Below are 18,825 nucleotides of genomic sequence, written 5' to 3'. Positions count from 1 at the left end.
TTGATAAACATGGTTGTAAATCAGTGTACGTGAAACTAAAACATGATTTTTAAAAAAGGTACACCAATTTATATAGTAAAAATTTAAACATTGCCTTCAAACCTTTAATAGTCAGTAACAATTCAAATATTTCAGTAATGTACTATCATCTTTGGCTGTAAAATATCACTTCTGGAGTATCAAAAACTTGAATAATATACATTTAAACAACAACTGGAGATCAACAGGATTCAGTCAATTACAACGTATGGGAGGACACTCAATAAGTCTCCCTTATAGGATCTCTTTGATAAACACTCATGCCATTCCCTGAATCCATCATCAGTTTGATTCCTTCCGGGTCCTTCATCAAATATTCCTGTGACACCCTCAATTTTCACGAAACTAACACTGCAGTTTGCATCCTCATAACCTTTGACAGTAACTGCTTCCTCACACTGAACGACACTGCTGTCAGTCACATTCAACTCACTAGCAGATACTGTTAACTCAGGCTGTACCTCCCTTATAGTCTCATCCGGAGAGGCATCTACTGTTTTTCCTGGTACGTCTCTCTTTTCTGCAACTGTATCTTCATGATTTGCTGGAGACTCAGCAGCAGTACTCACGCTTTGTTCTGCTGAGGTGCCTACCCGCCCATTGTTGCTGTCTTCTAATCGCAGCAAGTGATCTTCAGTTACTGGTGTAGAGGAAGGCACGAATGTCCTTTTCGGCTGCAGCTTCAACTCACATGTTCTTTTTATATGCTCTCCTCGGCTTGTCTGGCTGCCAATACGTTGAGCACACAAATTTCGAGCACCTCCCTCAGGTAAGTCTGAATTATTTAGCACAGTTTTAATTAGCTCTTGCGTAGTTTTCACTTTTTTCCTTGGTGTGAAGTTCGTAGCAGCTGTAGCCATTTTAGCGCAACCCGAGAGCTGCATATTTGTTGTCAGCTGCTGTCCTCTGTGCACTTTTTGCTCACAAAGTGACTTATTGTCTGTCACAGAAAAATGCTTCTTGGCGTCCCAGTCTTGAGGGTTCATAGTAACTACCATCTCCTTAGTAGCTCGTATCGTGCTGGCAAGATTTTTGCACTTTCCTTCAACAAACCGATTTAAACTATCATTTCGCATTTTATTGTCAAATACTTCAGCCGCCGGCTCTTGTTCCTGAACAGACGACGAGCGAGTTGCATTAGCTCCAAGGAGACCGTAACGCTCCTTGGAAATCGTGGAGTCGCAATTCCTTGTTTTTGAGTTTCCATTAGCAGCCCATTCATGGGACATTTTTTTCCCATCTGTGCTATCTACATCGGCGTAATTTTCTATATTGTTTGCCTGCCCATTGCCCATCCGCGTGCCCTGTACAATTGCTGCTCCAGCGCGCAACAATATGTATTTTCTCCATCGTTTAACCAACTGCTTAGCTCGCTTCGCTAATGTTTCGTCCTTCAAGTTCCGACGTAAATCGTTCACAATTTTACCTAACCTCGTCGATCTCAGTAACTCTTCATTAATTTCAATATTTTCCAGACCTTCTAACACTTCCGTAATAGTTTCCGCGTCACGCACATTATGATTTCGATCTATCGCGTCTAATAACTTACACTTAAGCTTCAACACATCTGCCTCCATTGCTTGCTGCACGCGTACTGACGGACAAGTACAGAGTCACTGGACGCCAAAGAAAGTAGTACCTCAATGTCAACAGGTAGTAACATTTATTTGCAGATCGCTGTTGTAAACATACGAACATATGACTATGTTTTACGTCTAACAGATGTCTGTATGGGGCACAAAATACGTTACTGAAGAAATACAATATTTGTCGTGAATTTCACTAAGTTATTTAAATGCACATAGCATCTATCAGTATCCTTCCGCCAACTATTATGTGCTGTTCTTTGAATAATATATTTTAGTTGGGGCAAAGACAAGGTCATGTCATTCTGACAATACTTCATGAACTGGGGAGATATCTTACAGACATGCTAATTCAGTCATACCTACTTCCCCATTAACCACAACATTACTGACAACAATGAGTGAAAGTCATCTGCAAGCACTCTTGTGTTTCAGGTTCCGCCAACCTTCTCAATGACATTCGAAGTCGTTTCTCATAATAATAAAATCTCTCTTTGTAATTATTACGTTATGTTACTCACTCCAATCCAAAGAATACTATATAAGAAAATTACTTCAATGAAAAGGTGATTGATTTTTCGACTACTTCCTGATGGGAATAAACTAATTGGAGACAAATTTAAATTCAGTGTCTCTACAGACGACAAGAGCTACTTAACTAACATTTTATATGTGCTGTAGTACGCCATTAAGCTTACAGAATATGTGTACAACTTTGAATCCTGCGTTCTCGGTACAATATGTGATATTGGTGACACTTAATACTAAAGCCCCTCCAGAATTTAGTGTTATTAAACTTGCAGGGACAAATAGATGCTAGCAAGCTGTTAGTAAATGTGCTTGGGACAAGCTAACGTCAGAAAAGGAGAGATTTTATTCTCGGCTGTGGAGAAAGAGATCAACACAGACTATAGTTACCTGTAGTCTATGGATAAAAGTAACCGTTGTAGCTAATGTCTGTGGCGGAAGGAATATGAGGCATGTAAACAATAAATAATATTGTGAATGCGAACTTTACTTTCCCAGTTATGGAGCAGGAGGACAAAGTGGGGTGTATGGAAGCAGAAGCACTGAAAAGGAAAGAAAGGTTGAAGCAATTGAAGAGGAAACATGAAGAAGTGAAGGATGGTACAGCGTCAGAAGAAAAATCGGAATCAGTTTCTGTTCTTCCAAAGTAAGTGCAACTAAATGACCTATAACGGAAGGTATTGTTTATGTGCTATCATTAATTTCTGTCATGGTAGAATTTCAGTTGCTTTATAGTAAAGTTTGTAGTTTACTGTTTCATACATCTGTTTACAGAGAGGTGAAGAGATGCTCTTGTACTTGCTGTAGTAAACCCCCATACGTGAACTTGTTATAGGCCGAAATTCCGAAGCTATCGACCCCAAGATGAAACGTTGAAGGAAAATGTTGTTCCTGAAGCTAAACCCGGAGATGTGGAGGAGGAAGTAAAGGATCAATTGAGCTCTGCACATTCGAAAGTTGTCATCGAAGAGTTGGTAAGTTTTATTTTAGTTTGTTAAGTACGTCAAATGCACACAGTATATTACGTATCCGCAGGGGTCGATTTTAAGACAGGGTTGTCATAATTTTGGTGACTCGTAGATGTCAACGCTAGTAAGGTTTTTCATTTGTCACGACACTTAATTACATGCAACTTACTTTTTAATACTCATAAAGGCATATATATATATATATATATCCTATAATCGTATAGAAAAGGTTTCGCTTGTGTGATACGTTGCAGTTTGCTTACAATTTTTTTTTATTTTTAAGTAAATGTTTTGCTGTTGGGCTAAATAAGTTTACAGGTGTGTGTCCCCCCCCCCCCCCCACCTTTAGAGGAGTGCAGTCATTTAAAGCTTTTACTAAACAAACTGTAAATAATAATCTTCAAACATTTCTCTTTTTGCCTTGATTGATGCAAAATTTAGGAATGAACACCAAAGTGCTTCTTTTTGTGCTGCATAAGGTAGCCCTAAAGTAAAATTCATCTGTGAACCTTACATGTTTGCAATCCACAAGTGTTATCTAGGGTCAAGCTACATAGAAACTAAAAAGGACATTAAGTTTCAGGATTGTTGGTCAAAGTACAGTGGACAAGTATATTCAGAATTTTCTCATTGGTGATGTTCCAAAATTTGTAACTAATTATTTTGAGTTTTAAAAGCTATCATTATATGTCCATATGTAATGTCATTATTTACAGGATGTTTTCCATTTAGAAAATATTATTTTTTGGAACATAATTTGAAAAACATAAAGGTCAGTATGTTAAGGGATTGAATCAAAATGTAATTATGATTTACCACAGTGCCAGTTTGTGCCAGTATGCATGGAGCAGAATTGGGGACTAAAGTGAGACTGCTGCATGGACAGATGGTATGACCTGTTGTTTATATAAAATCTTGTGGTTTTATTGTTTTGATTATGAGAAATTATGTTATGAAAACCTGAACTTCATAATGGTGCCATGTAAAAAAATGATTTCTCATTGCAAGTTTTGTCACAAGTTTCAAAAATCTGTAGCTTGGGGGCAAAGGAGTGTTGTATGGTTGATGAGGTGCATCCCAGCTCCTGACATTTTAGAAATTAAGCATTTGGCACTGTTAATGTTGAAATGTTATCTGAACCTTGGTTGTGTTGACAGAATGATACCAAGTACGCATGTTATATGGGAGGCTTTTTTGTTTTGTCACGTAAAGCCTGTTTCTTTCATTGGTATGTACAGCAATTTTTACACAGTTTGTGTTACACTACAGTAGTTGTATTCCATGGATCCAACAAAGAGTGGTCTGTGAGATGTGGAATGAAGTCATGATTAAATGCAATACAGTGAAATGACATTACATTATTGTATTAGTCCAGGTTTCCACATGTAGCCAAAGTGACACTATTTGATCATCATTCAGGTGGTGTCACTGAAGTGCATGTGGAAACATGCAAAATCCTGTGGTGTCGCTCGAATTGTCCCACTAATATTTGAAGTTGCTTAAACTTTGTGATGCGACTTTTCAGTAAGTATCACCTGCTAGGTAGAGAGAATACATGATATAACATATCCATGATTACTGCTAGCTAAAGAGACTACATAATGTAACCTCTCCATGATTTTCATTCGGCTGCCAGTTTGTGGCTGAATTTTGAACCACCGCCACTGTACTCTGCTTTTAGTTGAACACTTGTCCATAAAATTTGAGAAAGGAAGTAACCAAATATCTGGCAGCAGTATAATTTCAGCTTTGTTGTAACTTTAAATAAATAAACATGAATATTAAATCATCAGATATGTTACAGTGTCTTTTAGCACAGTTGGTCAAAGTATAGCTTCAAAGTGATACATGTGATGTCTTATTTAACAAATTGATGTGGGGTGCAAGAGTTAAAATATTAGCATTTAAATGAGTCTTCAGCTCACTGTGGAGGGTGTCCAACACACCACACAACTAGTTAGGTGGTTAGTTTACATGTTCCCTGGATTATTTTGCATGACAGGTTGTAATGATTTGGAACAATTTATTTTACATTCACATCTCAAAGAACTTCAAAATTCTGCTTTTGGATCATAATATATGTCTACATCTATATCCATACTCTGCAAACCATCATGAAGTGCATGGCAGAGGGTACTTACCATTGTACCAGCTATTAGGATTTCTTCCCATTTCTTTCACATATGGAGCCTGGGAAGAAAGATGTTTGAATACCTCTGTGTATGTCCATCTTAAAGTGTTTGCCAGTTCAGTTTCTTCAGCATCTCTGTGACTCTCTACCATGGATCAGACCTATCTGTGGGTATTCATACTGCCCTCCTCTGTATATGTTCAATATCCCCTGTTAGTCCTGTTTGGTATGGGTCCCACACACTTGAGCAATATTCTAGAAGTGGTCGCATGAGTGATTTGTATTCAATTTTCTTTGTAAACTGACTGCACTTCCCCAGTATTCTACCAATAAACTGACATGTACTACCTGATTTAGCCACAACTGAACCTATGTGATCATTTCCCATTAATATTCCTACAAAGTGCTACACTTGCGTACTTAAGAGTTGGTTGATTCCAATTATAGTCAAATGATACTATGTTTTTTTCATTTTGTGAAGTGCAAAATTTTACATTTTTGAACATTTAAAGCAGATTGCCAATCTTTGCGCCATTTTGAAATTTTATCAAGCTCTGACTGAATACTTATGCAGCTTCTTTCAGATAGTGCTTCTTTATAGATAGCTGCTTCATCTGCAAAAATCTGAGGTTTGCAAGGTTGTTAGTATACAGCATGAACAGCAAGGGTCCCAACACACTTGTCTGGGGTATACCTGAATTTACTTTTACATCTGATGATCCAAGATAACATGTTGTGTCCGTCCTATCAAAATGTCCTTAATCCAATGACACATTTCACTTTATACCCCATATGATCATACTTTTGACAATAAGCATAGGTGTGGTACTGACTCAAATGCATTTCAGAAATCAAGAAATACTGCATCTACCTGCCTGTTTTGATTCAAAGCTTTCAGTATGTTATGTGAGGAAAGTGAGAGTTGGGTTTCACATGATCACTGTTTTCAGAATCCATGCTGGTTGGCATGGAGGATGTCATTCTGTTCGAGATACCACATTGTGTTTGATCTCAGAGTATATTCTAATATTCTACAACAAACCAGTGTCAGTGATACTGAATGGTAGTTTCTTTTAGGGGGATGTGACCTATGCCTTTTTCCAGGAATTGGGCACTTACTTTTTTTGTCCGAGGGACCTATGATGGAGAGGGCCTAACTCGACAGCAAATTCAGTATAGAATCTGATGATTCCACTGGGCCATCGAGCTTTGATCAGTTTTAATGATTGCAACTGTTTCACAACAGCACTGATATGAATACTGATTTCACTCATCTTCTCAATGATATACGGATTAAATTGGGACAGTCCTGGGTTTTCCTTTGTAAATGAAAATTTGAAAATGGAGTTAAGCATGGATTGGACACTAACTTCGGCACCACTAAAGGCCTTTACATATAACAAGTATTTCTTTGGATTTTGTGAAGGATCATTTGACAATATTCTACTATGGTAGTCATTGAAGGCTTCATGTATTGATCTCTTGACAGCCAAACGTGTTTCATTCAGCATCTCTGTATCTATAGCCGTATGCTTTGTTTTGCATCTATTATGCATTAATCTCTGTTTTTTTAGTAGTTTCTTTTTAGTGACTGTATGCCATAGAGGTTCCCTCCCATTATGAACTGTTCTACTGGATACATATCTGTCCATTGCATGGCCAACTGTTCTTTTAAACTTGAGCCAGAGTTCCTATACATGCTCATGTCTTGGAAGTTTCAAGCTCCTCTTCTTGAGATATGACATTACTGATTTTTTTGTCTAGTTTACTGAACATATAAAGCTTTTTGCTTTAAGTTGTCCTTTGTACTTTGGTGATCATTGTTGCCACAACCGTGTCATGGTCACTGGTACTGGTTTTGATATGGACATCCTCAAAGAGTTCAGGTCCAATTCTTGCCATTAGATCCAATATATTTCCATCATGGGTGGGGTTCCAAACAAACTGTTCGAAGTGATTTTCAGAGAAGGCATTGAGTTAGGTTTCACAGGATGTCTCTCTCACCCACCACTAACAAAACTGTAATTTTCCCAATTGATTGTTGTATGATTAAAGTCTCTACCAATGATTACAGTATGTTGGGGAACTTATGTAAAAGTGAAATGGAGAGATGATAGATAATCACCAGAAGTGAAACATCAGAGTGTCACTTTTAGCTTCACTTGACCAAAAACTGCATTTCTACAGTAGGAGTTGTATTTTTTAATTGAGATCAGCACACAATTTGACAAATACTTGAAATTTACTTTTTTTTCTTCAAAAGTGCTCAACAAATGAATCTTGTTTATAAGTGGTACTTCCTTTATAAGTGTGTGCGTGGTGCCCCTGTGATATTTCTGTGCAAAATGCTTAGAGATGAAACAGTTATGTTTTTTTTTCTATTTATTGGACTCTTAGCTGGATTCTAATGCCATAACCTCAATGATAGCTTTATTGTCTGTCCCAGAAATCTCGGATTGTTTTATCTCATAAACAGTGCCACTGGAATTTTGACAGGTTTACATAGAAACAGCAGCACATGTTACCACTGCAATAGCAGCCATTGTACCACTTGCTGTGGCATTAATTTAGTCACATATGAAAATGCAGCTTTACAGTGCTTGTTTTAATTATATGTGAAACTAAAACATTAAATTTAAGAGTTCCTGGTACGATACTCTTCAGTTAAGTATGAATTTTGCCATAGAAAGTTGCCGAATTGGTCTCAAACACCGCTACATTCTCTACGTGACATTTCATGTGCTGTGGTAGGTTGTTGACTATATGTATACTCGTGTATCTAACTCTTTCCTGTACTGATGTTAACCCCATTAGGTCTTTGTGGAGATTGTTTGGTTGCAGGCTTACAGTCATGCATTTCACTATTTTTTGTGAAAAAAGGAGTATAGAGAATGGCAAAGAACATACATTCACTATATGTATTGTGAAGCAGTTTTTTTTTTTTTTTTTTTTTTTTTTTTTTTTTTAAAAAAAAAAAAAGAGGTCTCAAAAGGATGTTCTTGATGATGTCGTTGACGACGACGATATTTGGTTTGCGAGTTTCTTAACTGCATGGTTATCAGCACCCGTACAAATTCCTAATCTTTTCACTATCCAGTCTCACCAGTTTCCCGAATGATGATGAAGTGATAAGGTCAACACAAACATCTAGTCCCCGGGTGGAGAAAATCCCCGACCCGATGGGGACACGAACCTGGGACCGTGTGGTCTGAGAATGTTCCTGAATTAACACCAAATATACACTGTTTGATGGAAAAAGTGAGGCACCCAGATGATGTTGTCAGATGTCAAGTGTCAACACAATCAACACCATTGGCTGGTTTGTGGATAAGAGCTGCAGTGGTCTGTGATGGATAGAGTGGCCACAAGTGTGTGTTAGTGGTGTTCTTATTTTGTATTGTTAACAGGCCTGGTAGAGTATCTACATCTGCATACGTACTTCACCATATGGTGCTTGGCAGATGATACCTTGTACCCCTAGTAGTCACTTCCTTTCCTGTTCTACTCATAAACAGAGCAAGGGAGAGTTTTCTGTCCATGTGCCTCTGTACAATCCCTAATATCTCTTATTTTATCATACCTTTGTGGTCCTTACTGAAATGTACATTGACAGCCGTAGAATTTTTTCTACAGTAAGCATGAAATGCCAGTTCTAGAAATTTTCTCAATAGTGTTCCACAAAAAGAATGTTGTCTTTCATCTACGGATTTTCAGTTGAGTTCATGTAGTATTTCTTTAATACTCACATGCTAATTGGACCTACCAGTAACAAAACTAGCAGTCAGCCTCTCAATGCTTTGATGTCTTTGTTTAATCTGACCTGATGAGGATCCTAAACACTTGAGCAGTACATTAACATTCTATATATGGTCTCCTTTGTGGATGAACCACACTTTCACAAAACTCTCCCAGTAAACCAAACTAGACCATTTGCCGTCCCTACTACCATCCTTATATGCTCGTTCCATTTCATATCGCTTTGCATCATTACACCCAGATATTTAATTGATAATTGGTGTTACTCAGGGTTGCCACAAGTTCTGGAAATCAGGGAATTTCAAACATGTCAGGGAAGTCGGAAATATCAGGTAAATTTGGAAGAAAGGGGGGGGGGGACACTGTAAGAATCTTTTTTGTCCCAGTAGATGAAATGGTTTGTTTACTGAGATATCGTGCATAGTCACTGGCTGGGTGCAGCTGAATAAGTGCACTGCTTCCCTGCTCCCATATTGTTACTGCTTGCAGTAAGTACTGCCACCATTCTTGCTGCTAGCCTAGCAGCTGCCATTGAGAGGCAGGGAGGGGCGAGGAGTGGTTTTTTTTTTTTTTCCTGATTCTCAGACTGTTGACACAGCGGCTGGAGACGGCAGTCATGTGTGCATAAGTTGTCTGAGTGATTGTGTGAACGTGTGTGCGCTCTCATTTTCTGACAAAGGCTAGGGCCCAAAGTTTAGCTGTGAGAGTGTGTTTCTTTCCTACGTGCCTGCCAGCACCTCAGTGATCATCCTTACTGTGAGTTTTACCTATCTTCATTTGTGTGGATTCTCAGAGTATTTGTGCAAGTTATCTGTTACATGGATTGATCACTGTGGTCTCATTTTATAAACATGTTGTCTGTGACATTTGAATGACTGGCTACGTGAGTGGGATTTTGCAATGGGCCAAAACCATAGGCCATTTCTCCCAGTATCTCTTAATGGATCAGGCCTGCCGATCTGAAGCCCATCGTTTCTCACTAATATGCAGGCCCTGCCCGTCGGATCTAGTCTCACCGATATGTCCACGTCAGGTCTGTCTGTGTGTGGTGTAATGCGATCAGGTTTTGTGGTTTGTCCATGGACGCAGGACTGCAGTGCTCCTTGGCAGGCCAGAGGCCATGGGCGATGGATTTCAGGAATTGCGACTGTCTCGCCACAAATCTCCAAGCAGGCTGGGAATCGAACCCAGGCCTGCTGTGTATTAGGCAAACATGTTATAGAAGAGCTTCTGTAATGTTTGGAAGGTAGGAGACGAGGTACTGGCAGAAGTAAAGCTGTGAGTACCGGGCGTGAGTCGTGCTTCGGTAGCTCAGATGGTAGAGCACTTGCCCGCAAAAGGCAAAGGTCCCGAGTTCGAGTCTGTCGGGCACACAGTTTTAATCTGCCAGGAAGTTTCATATCAGCGCACACTCCGCTGCAGAGTGAAAATCTCATTCATGTTACCACTCAGCTAAACAAGTGGAGACACAATACCTCTAAATAATAGACATAGCACAGTGGGTAATAACTGACAATAATGAACATACACTACTGGCCATTAAATTTGCTACACCACGAAGATGATGTGCTACAGACGTGAAATTTAACAGACAGGGAGAAGATGCTGTGATATTCAAATGATTAGCTTTTCAGAGTATTCACACAAGGTTGGCACTGGTGGCGACACCTACAACGTGCTGACATGAGGAAAGTTTCCAACCGATTTCTCATACACAAGCGGCAGTTGACCGGCGTTGCCTGGTGAAACGTTGCTGTGATGCCTGGTGTAAGGAGGAGAATTGCGTACCATTACATTTCCGACTTTGATAAAGGTCGGATTGTAGCCTATCGCGACATTGCTGCTCACGTTGATCGAGATCCAATGACTGTTGGCAGACTATGGAATCGGTGGGTTGAGGAGGGTAATACGGAACGCCGTGCTGGATCCCAACGGCCTCGTATCACTAGCAGTCGAGATGACAGGCATCTTCTCCGCATGACTGTAACGGATCGTGCAGCCATGTCTTGATCCCTGAGTCAACAGATGGGGCGTTTGCAAGACAACAACCATCTGCACGAACAGTTCGATGACGTTTGCAGTAGCATGGACTATCAGCTCGGAGACCATGGTTGCGGCTACCCTCGACGCTGCATCACAGACAGGAGTGCCTGTGATGGTGTACTCGACGACGAACCTGGGTGCACGAATGGCAAACCATCATTTTTTCAGATGAATCCAGGTTCTGTTTACAGCATTACAATGGTCTCATCCGTGTTAGGTGACATCGCGGTGAACGCACATTGGAAGCATGCATTCGTCATCACCATACTGGCGTATCACCCAGCGTGTTGGTGGTATCAGGTGCCATTGGTTACACGTCTCGGCCACATCTTGTTCGCATTGACGACACTTTGAACAGTGGACGTTACATTTCAGTTGTGTTATGACCCGTGACTCTACCCTTCATTCGATCCCTGCGAAACCGTACGTTTCAGCAGGATAATGCACGACTGCATGTTGCAGGTCCTGTACAGGCCTTTCTGGATACAGAAAATGTTGCCCTGGCCAGCACATTCCCCAGATCTCTCGCCAATTGAAAACGTCTGGTCAATGGTGACCAAGCAACTGGCTCGTCAAAATACCCCAGTCACTACTCTTGATGAACTGTGGTATCATGTTGAAGCTGCATGGGCAGCTGTACCTGTACACGCCATCCTAGCTCTGTTCGACTCAAAGCCCAGGCATATCAAGGCCGTTATTACGGCCAGAGGTGGTTGTTCTGGGTACTGATTTTTTCAGGATCTATGCACCCAAATTGCATGAAAATGTAATCTCATGTTAGTTCTAGTATAATATATTTGTCCAATGAGAACCTGTTTATCATCTGCATTTCTTCGTGGTGTAGCAATTTTAATGGCCAATAGTGTTATTGAACCAAAATTTTATTGGTGGTCACCTATAGTGTTGGTTTATACTTCTTTCCAGAGGGCCACTTCTTTCTGAGCTTATTTCTGAAATCGGTGAAGATATTTTAAAACTGTCTTGCGAATCCAAGGAAATGCATATTTTTGTCACCAAATGTCTTTTGTTTTCTTGAAGTAAAATAACAGCAGTGGTCTCAATGGAACACACATACCGTTTGGCTTTCTGTCTCCATCTAAAAACAGTTCATTATAAAAGATGTTGATGTTAGTACTTAAGATTTTTTCTCACGCGTTTAGAAATACAGAAGTCCCTACATTTTTCTGTCAACTTATATCTTTACTCATCCTTGAGATCTCAAAATTTGTCAGGGAAAACTGGTGAAACTTGTCTGGAAATCAGAAAATTTCACTTGGGGAAACTCATGGCAACCGTGGTTACTCTGTCGGGTGCCACAATTCTAATGTATTCAAACATTCCAGATATTTTCCTACTCATCTGCATTAATTTACATTTATCTACATTTAGAGCAAGCTGCCGTTCATGACACCAACTAGAAATTCTCTGCACGTTATCTAGTGTCTTCCTGTGCTTAGTCAACAGTGACCCCTTCCCGCACAACACAGCATCGTTGGCAAACATCTGCAGATTGATGCTCACCCTGTCCTTCAGATCAGGGAATAAGAGCGGCCCTATCACACTTGCCTGGATCACTCCCGATGTAACTCTCGTGTCCGATGATCTCTCGTTATTGAGGACAACGTACTGGTTTCCATTATGTAAGAAGTCTTGGAGCCACTCTGGTATCTGGGAACCTAATCCATATGTCTTGCATATCTAGTAACCTGTTCCATATGCTTATATTTTCGTTAACAATGTGCAGTGGGGCACCGTGTCAAAAACTTTCCGGAAAGCTAGGAATCCGAAATCTATCTTTTGCCCTTCATCCATAGTTCACAGGATATTGTGTAAGAAAATGGCGAGCAGAGTTTTACATGAGGGATGCTTTCAATACCGTGCTCATTCGTGGACATAGGATTCTCGATCCCAAGAAAATTTATTGTATTCAAACTGAGAATATGTTCAAGAATTCTGCAGCCAACTGATGTTAAGGACATTGGCCTGTAATTTTGTGGATCTGTTCTTGTACCCTTCTTATATGGAGGAGTCAGCTGCACTTTTTTTCCCATTTGGTTGGGAGTTTGCACTTAGCTTGAGATTTGTGATAAATGTGAGCTAAGAGAGGGACCGTTGCAGGAAGTGCTGGTAGGTGGATTGGTCAGGTCTTGCAACTGGGTCTTCCACAGGGATATGATCCCCGTGGTAAGGGGTTAGGATCGGTTGTGGCACATGGATAGACTAGGATACTGTGGAGGTCGGATGGGCAAAGAAACACTATTTTAGGAGGGGTGGGAAGAATCTTGCGTAGGATGCCCCTAATTTCACGGCACAATGATAGATAATCAAAGTCCTGGCAAAGGATGTGGATGTGTGAGGTTGCAGCATGGGAAATCTGTTTGTGGATTAGGTGTGGGGGGATAGTGCCTGTCTGTGAAGGTCTCTGTGAGACCTTCAGCATACTGCACAAGAGAGCTCCCATCACTGCAGATACGCAGTCCCCTGTGGCTACGCTGTATGGGAGGGATTTTTTGATGTGAAAGGGATGAATGCCAGGCAGTGCCGGTTCCTCTTCTCCCACCTGTACGCTATTATCCCTCCTCCTTCCCCAGCCCACTCTGAGCTCTTCCCATTCAGTGTGTATCTTTTGCAGTCTGGCTGGAGTGGCCGAAAGTAGCAGTCATGTATGTGAAGTGTGTTTGTTTGTGCGAATGTGTGTGCATTTTTCTTTTCTGAAGATGATTTTGGCCGAAAGCTTATATATGTTAGACTTCTCATCATGCCTGTCTGCAACTCAGTGTGTCATCTTTACAGTGAATAGCTATATGCCCTTCCCATAATATTGTTGTTGCTATTATGTTTGCGTGCATTTGATCCTGCAAATGAAGAGTTTTTCTCCCAAAATTCGCCTAATATGTGGAGTTTGTTGTTACTGTAAATATTTCTTCAGCATTTCAAATGGAAACACTGTTATATTACTGACTGTACAAATCAGCAATTATGCTGTCATCGTTTCCCAGTACTGCCCATGATAGATTTTACTAACAAACCTTTTAAAGTTAGGTAGGTTTTAGCGTATTGGAAAGCTTGCCGTTTGAATAAAATCATGTTAGGTACAACACCAAGTCACATTGTAAAATGAAATAAACCAAATCAAGAAGTGAGGCTTCCATTTATAAAACATTTCTTTGGTTAACAAAAAAATTGTAATCAGTTGCCTTCTGTTTTGATAGTTTTATTTTACTTTTACCAATTAGATAGTAATTTAATGTAGCAGTAACGGAGATGGATGTATGGAACAGTATGTGAAGTACGGGGAAGGTACACTTCGTAGACTGAATCAACAGATCTGTTTGGTTTGCACTGCATTCTTTATTGTGATCTTGTAGCAGTGGAGAGATGTGTACGTTCTTTTACAAGATGTGCACCTATCCTTCCCAGCAGTGTATATTTTGAACGAAATGTGGTTGGAATTGTGAATATGATTAGATTGCAGCAGCACAATTTATTAGTAACAAATGAGAATTTGTGCCACACTTGGACTCGAACCTAGATTTCCTGGTTTATGTGAGCAGTCGCATTACACTTCGGCTACTCGAGGACACCTGCAGGGCCGACCCATCTCTCCGTATGTCACTGAGAGTCTACATCCTGCACTCACTCAATTGCTGTGATTCCTGCGCAGGGATATACATGTATTATTATTGTAGTGGTCTGTCTAGGCATGTAATACCTTTTGCAGTGTCTTGTGTTTTTCAGTGTACTATGCAGTGATCTTCGGGCATGCATGCGTTTCTGAAGGACATTGCATAGTACATAAAAAAACACACATTTGCAAGGAGTAGTATATTTTTGTTTAAAGCAAACATAGAACTTTGAAGTGCTCCAATTATTTCTTCCTGTTCTCCAATTACTTCTCTAAATCTCTATATATAAAACATGATGTCCCGACTGACTGACACATCATCGCTCAGCCCATATCTCTAAGGACAGAAGCCTTAAGTTTGGCGAGGGTATGGGTCTTATACTGTAGGCATCATTTAAGAAGGGATTGTCTGAAGTTCCACTCCTAAGGGATTGAAATAAGGGATGAAAGGCTTTTTTAAAGTACACCAGTGTTAAGGGAACTTTGAAGTTAGAACTACGAAAATTGGTATTTGGTTTCTTAGACAGAAAACAAAAAATGTTTTTCTGGAAATTCAACCACTGGGAGGTAAAATAGTGGGTGAAAGTTTTTTGAAAATAATTAATTACTAAAGAACTACTAAAAGATTTTTAAGGCTTCGTCTATGACAATTTGTATTTGACTTCTCAGTTACCAAAAAGAAAAAAAAAATACTTTTCATTGTTTCTGGCAATTCAACCTCTAAGGGAGTGTAATAGGGGATGAAATTTTTTCATTACATTAGAAAAATTTTGAATCTAAATTTATGAAAATTGGCATTACACTTCTGAGTTAGACATAAAGAAATATTTGTTAGGATATGAAAATTGCTATGGAAATTCCCGGCAGGAATGCAAAAAGCATGATTAACAAAATACTTTTTACTACAATTACCAGAATTACTTTTTGGTCAGAAGCACATTCGGAATAGAATTAGCGTAAAAAGCTTAGGTGTTGCAAATTGTGAATAACTTAAAAATTTTATTAAATAAAAATGAAAAAGATCTCTGCAGGCCATACAGTCTATGCAAGTAAAGCAGTAGGTTCTAAGCTAGTTTCAATATAAAACAAAAGTGAACGCATGTCAAGACAGACAACCAGTAAGATACAAATTAGTCTTGAATAATCACATCTTGGAGCAAGTAAAACTAGTAGAATGCGACATCTCTTCCAAATATAACCATGATGTGGACCAGAAATTAAATAAATGTACATCCATATATGAAACCATCATAACATGTTTGCAGAATAAAGCCAGGAAAGAAACCCAGCTGAAGTTTTATGCATAATAGGAGTACCAACCCTTATTTATGGAAGTGAAGTATGGGCAACAAGAACTCCCCAAGAAAGTAGAATACAGGCTCAAGAAATGATCAAAAAAGAAATTAAGATATAACTAAAGATTTAAGAATATATAACATAAACGAGAAAAAGGGAAAAGAGGAGAAAATGGGACATGTAGACCATGGATGGAGAGAGATAGTCCCAGTATAGGCTCTAAATTATAAATGCACTGGAAGTAGTAGTGTAGGAAGACCATACAAGAGATGGGTACTGTATCAGGCAATTGGCCTAATACATGAAGTAAAGGAGAAGAAGAAGAAGAAGAAATTTGTTATCACAGGCATCACTAGCACACATGAGAAAAGACCGTGAATAATAATCTGTCACAGAACCAATGGTGACAGATGCTACACTGAATACCGTTCATCACTTTCTTGTTACAATTATTGCAGTTGTTCACACTTTGATTCATTTTTAGTGGTGCAATTTTCACTTTCTGACTTTATCATGTGGTGCCATCTAAATTAGGTCACCGACTGTGTGCACAATCTCTTTCCCTCTTTTTATAAAGTGCTTTCACTATCAAATATTTGATTCTGTCACTTTATTGAATATTATTGTATAAAGAAACTTTTTTCCTCCAGTGGATAGTTTTTCCATTCAGTTTGTTACCTCTGTTACCTTTGCAACTATTACCCAGATAAACCCTGTACACTGATGCAAACGTGTGTTATACTGAGTGGGTGCCACATGAAAATTTTTTTCGTAGGCTCATCATAGTTGCATTGACAGCACTTAAATACCCCAGCTCCCCAACATTTTAATTGTGACAGTGGCAGTACATTATAAAGTGAACAGGAGTAGAGAAAAGAAATTTTATAAAACAGAGGAGAGAGCAGAAACTTCATAACTGTTCAGCGAAGCATGTGACAGATGAGCTAGTTCTTTTTAGGTGCAATACAAGATGTTGAAGTCATTGCTCAATAAAAGTGGGCCACAGCTCGAAACTCGTCATATCTGAGCTGTAACTCAATTTGGTACCAGTAAATGTGTATCTCCAGCATAGTGTGAGCTGTGGCTAGCAGCAACTCGTCCTCTACTGCTGTGTCCTGCTACTAGTGCAAGTGAGTGTGTGGAGTGTAGTGTTAAATCAACCGCCAATTGTATAAGTGTGGACTGGCCACTAGAGGCTGCCGATAGGAAGCATGCACACGGCACAATCCCCACTGCACTGTCTGCCGGTGAGTGCATTTATATTCACATGGAGACAGCACTGACTCACTCTCACTATGTTCTTTTAGTTTGTACCTCTCACATCAGATGCTGTGTGTGTCATTTATTTTGTACCTTCTGTATAAAGTCAAGTCTACATCTATACTCTACAAACCACTGTGAGGCGCATGGCAGAAGGTATGTCCCAGTGTACCAGTTATTAGGGTTTCCTCATGTTCCATCCACATATGGAGCACAGGAAGAATGATTGTTTTGAATGTCTCTGTGCATGCAGTAATTATTCAGATCTTACTATCATGATCACTGTGTGAGCAATACACAGGTGCTTGTAGTATATTCGTAGAATCATTCTTTGAAGCCAGCTATTCAGACTTTCTTAATAGACTTTCTGGGGATAGTTTGTCCATTTGCAAGAGTCTTCCAGTTCAGTTCCTTCAGTATCTGTGCGACACTTCCACAGGCTAAGCTAACCTGTGACCATCCATGCTGCCCTTCTCTGTATACAATCAGTATCCCCTGTTCGTCCTATTTGGTGGGGGTCTAACACATTTGAGCAGTGTTCTAGGATGGGTCGCACGAATGATTTATAAGCAATCTCCTTTGTGGACTGATCCCACTTCCCCAGTATTCTACAAATAAACGGAAGTCTCCCACCTGCTTTACCCACAACTGAGCCTATGTGACCATTCCATTTCATATCCCTACAGAGCATTATACCAAGGTATTTTTATGAGTTGATCGATTCCAAGTGAAGTGCACAATTTTACATTTCTGAACATCTAAAGCAAGTTGTCAGTCTTTGCACCACTTTGAAATCTTATCAAGATATGGCTAAATATTTATGCATCTTCTTTCAGCTAACGCTTCATTATAGATAACTGCTTCATCAGCAAAAATCCTGATGCTACTGTTAATATTGTCAGCAAGGTCATTAATATACAACATGAACAGCAAGGATCCCAACACACTTCCTTGGGGTACGCCGGAAGTTAGTTCTACATATGTCAGTGATTCTTCATCCAAGATAACATACTGTGTCCTCCCTATTAAAAAGTCCTCAATCCAGTCACAAATTTCATTTGATACCCAATATGATCAAACATTTGAAGAGAAGTGTAGATGTGGTACTCAATCAGATGCTTTTCAGAAATCGAGAAATACTGCAACTTACCTGATTGCCTTAATCCAAAGCTTTCATCTTCACATGACAAAAGTGCAAGTTGGGTTTCAAATGATCAACGTTTTTGGAATCCATGCTGATTGGCATTAAGAGGTCATTCTGTTCAAGGTACCTTGTTATATTTGAACTGAGAATATTTTCTAAGATTCTACAACAAATTGATGTCAAGGATACTGGATGGTAGTTTTGTAGATCACTTCTACTATTTTTCTTGTAGACATTTGTGACCTCTGGTTTTTTGAAGAACAGGGCATATTTTTTTTGTTCAAAAGATCTAGGGTAGATTATAGGTAGAAGAGGGACTAACTCAGCTGCAAATTCAGTATAGAAGCTGACGGAGATTCCATCAAGATCTAGATCTTTGTTCAATTTTAACAATTTCAGCTCTTTCTCAACACCATGTGTGGAGTCGCAAAAGACTTATTTCTGTTACT

The 18,825-nt window shown here is 39.5% G+C and overlaps 1 protein-coding gene across 1 annotated transcript in view; it reads left to right on the top strand.

Annotated features, from left to right (window-relative positions):
* Positions 1-2,323: 2,323 nt before the first annotated feature.
* LOC124718956 (coiled-coil domain-containing protein 12) overlaps positions 2,324-18,825 on the top strand; it is a 28,754-nt gene continuing 12,252 nt past the window's right edge. The window contains exons 1-2 of the mRNA XM_047244623.1: positions 2,324-2,799; positions 2,989-3,127. Coding sequence (XP_047100579.1) covers positions 2,654-2,799; positions 2,989-3,127 — 285 coding nt within the window. The 5' untranslated portion in view covers positions 2,324-2,653. The remainder of the gene's footprint in view (positions 2,800-2,988; positions 3,128-18,825) is intronic.

Source organism: Schistocerca piceifrons, chromosome 10 (genome assembly GCF_021461385.2).
Source record: "Schistocerca piceifrons isolate TAMUIC-IGC-003096 chromosome 10, iqSchPice1.1, whole genome shotgun sequence".
NCBI lineage: Eukaryota > Metazoa > Arthropoda > Insecta > Orthoptera > Acrididae > Schistocerca > Schistocerca piceifrons.
Note: the sequence above shows the minus strand (reverse complement) of the source record. Positions and strands in the feature narration are given on the sequence as shown.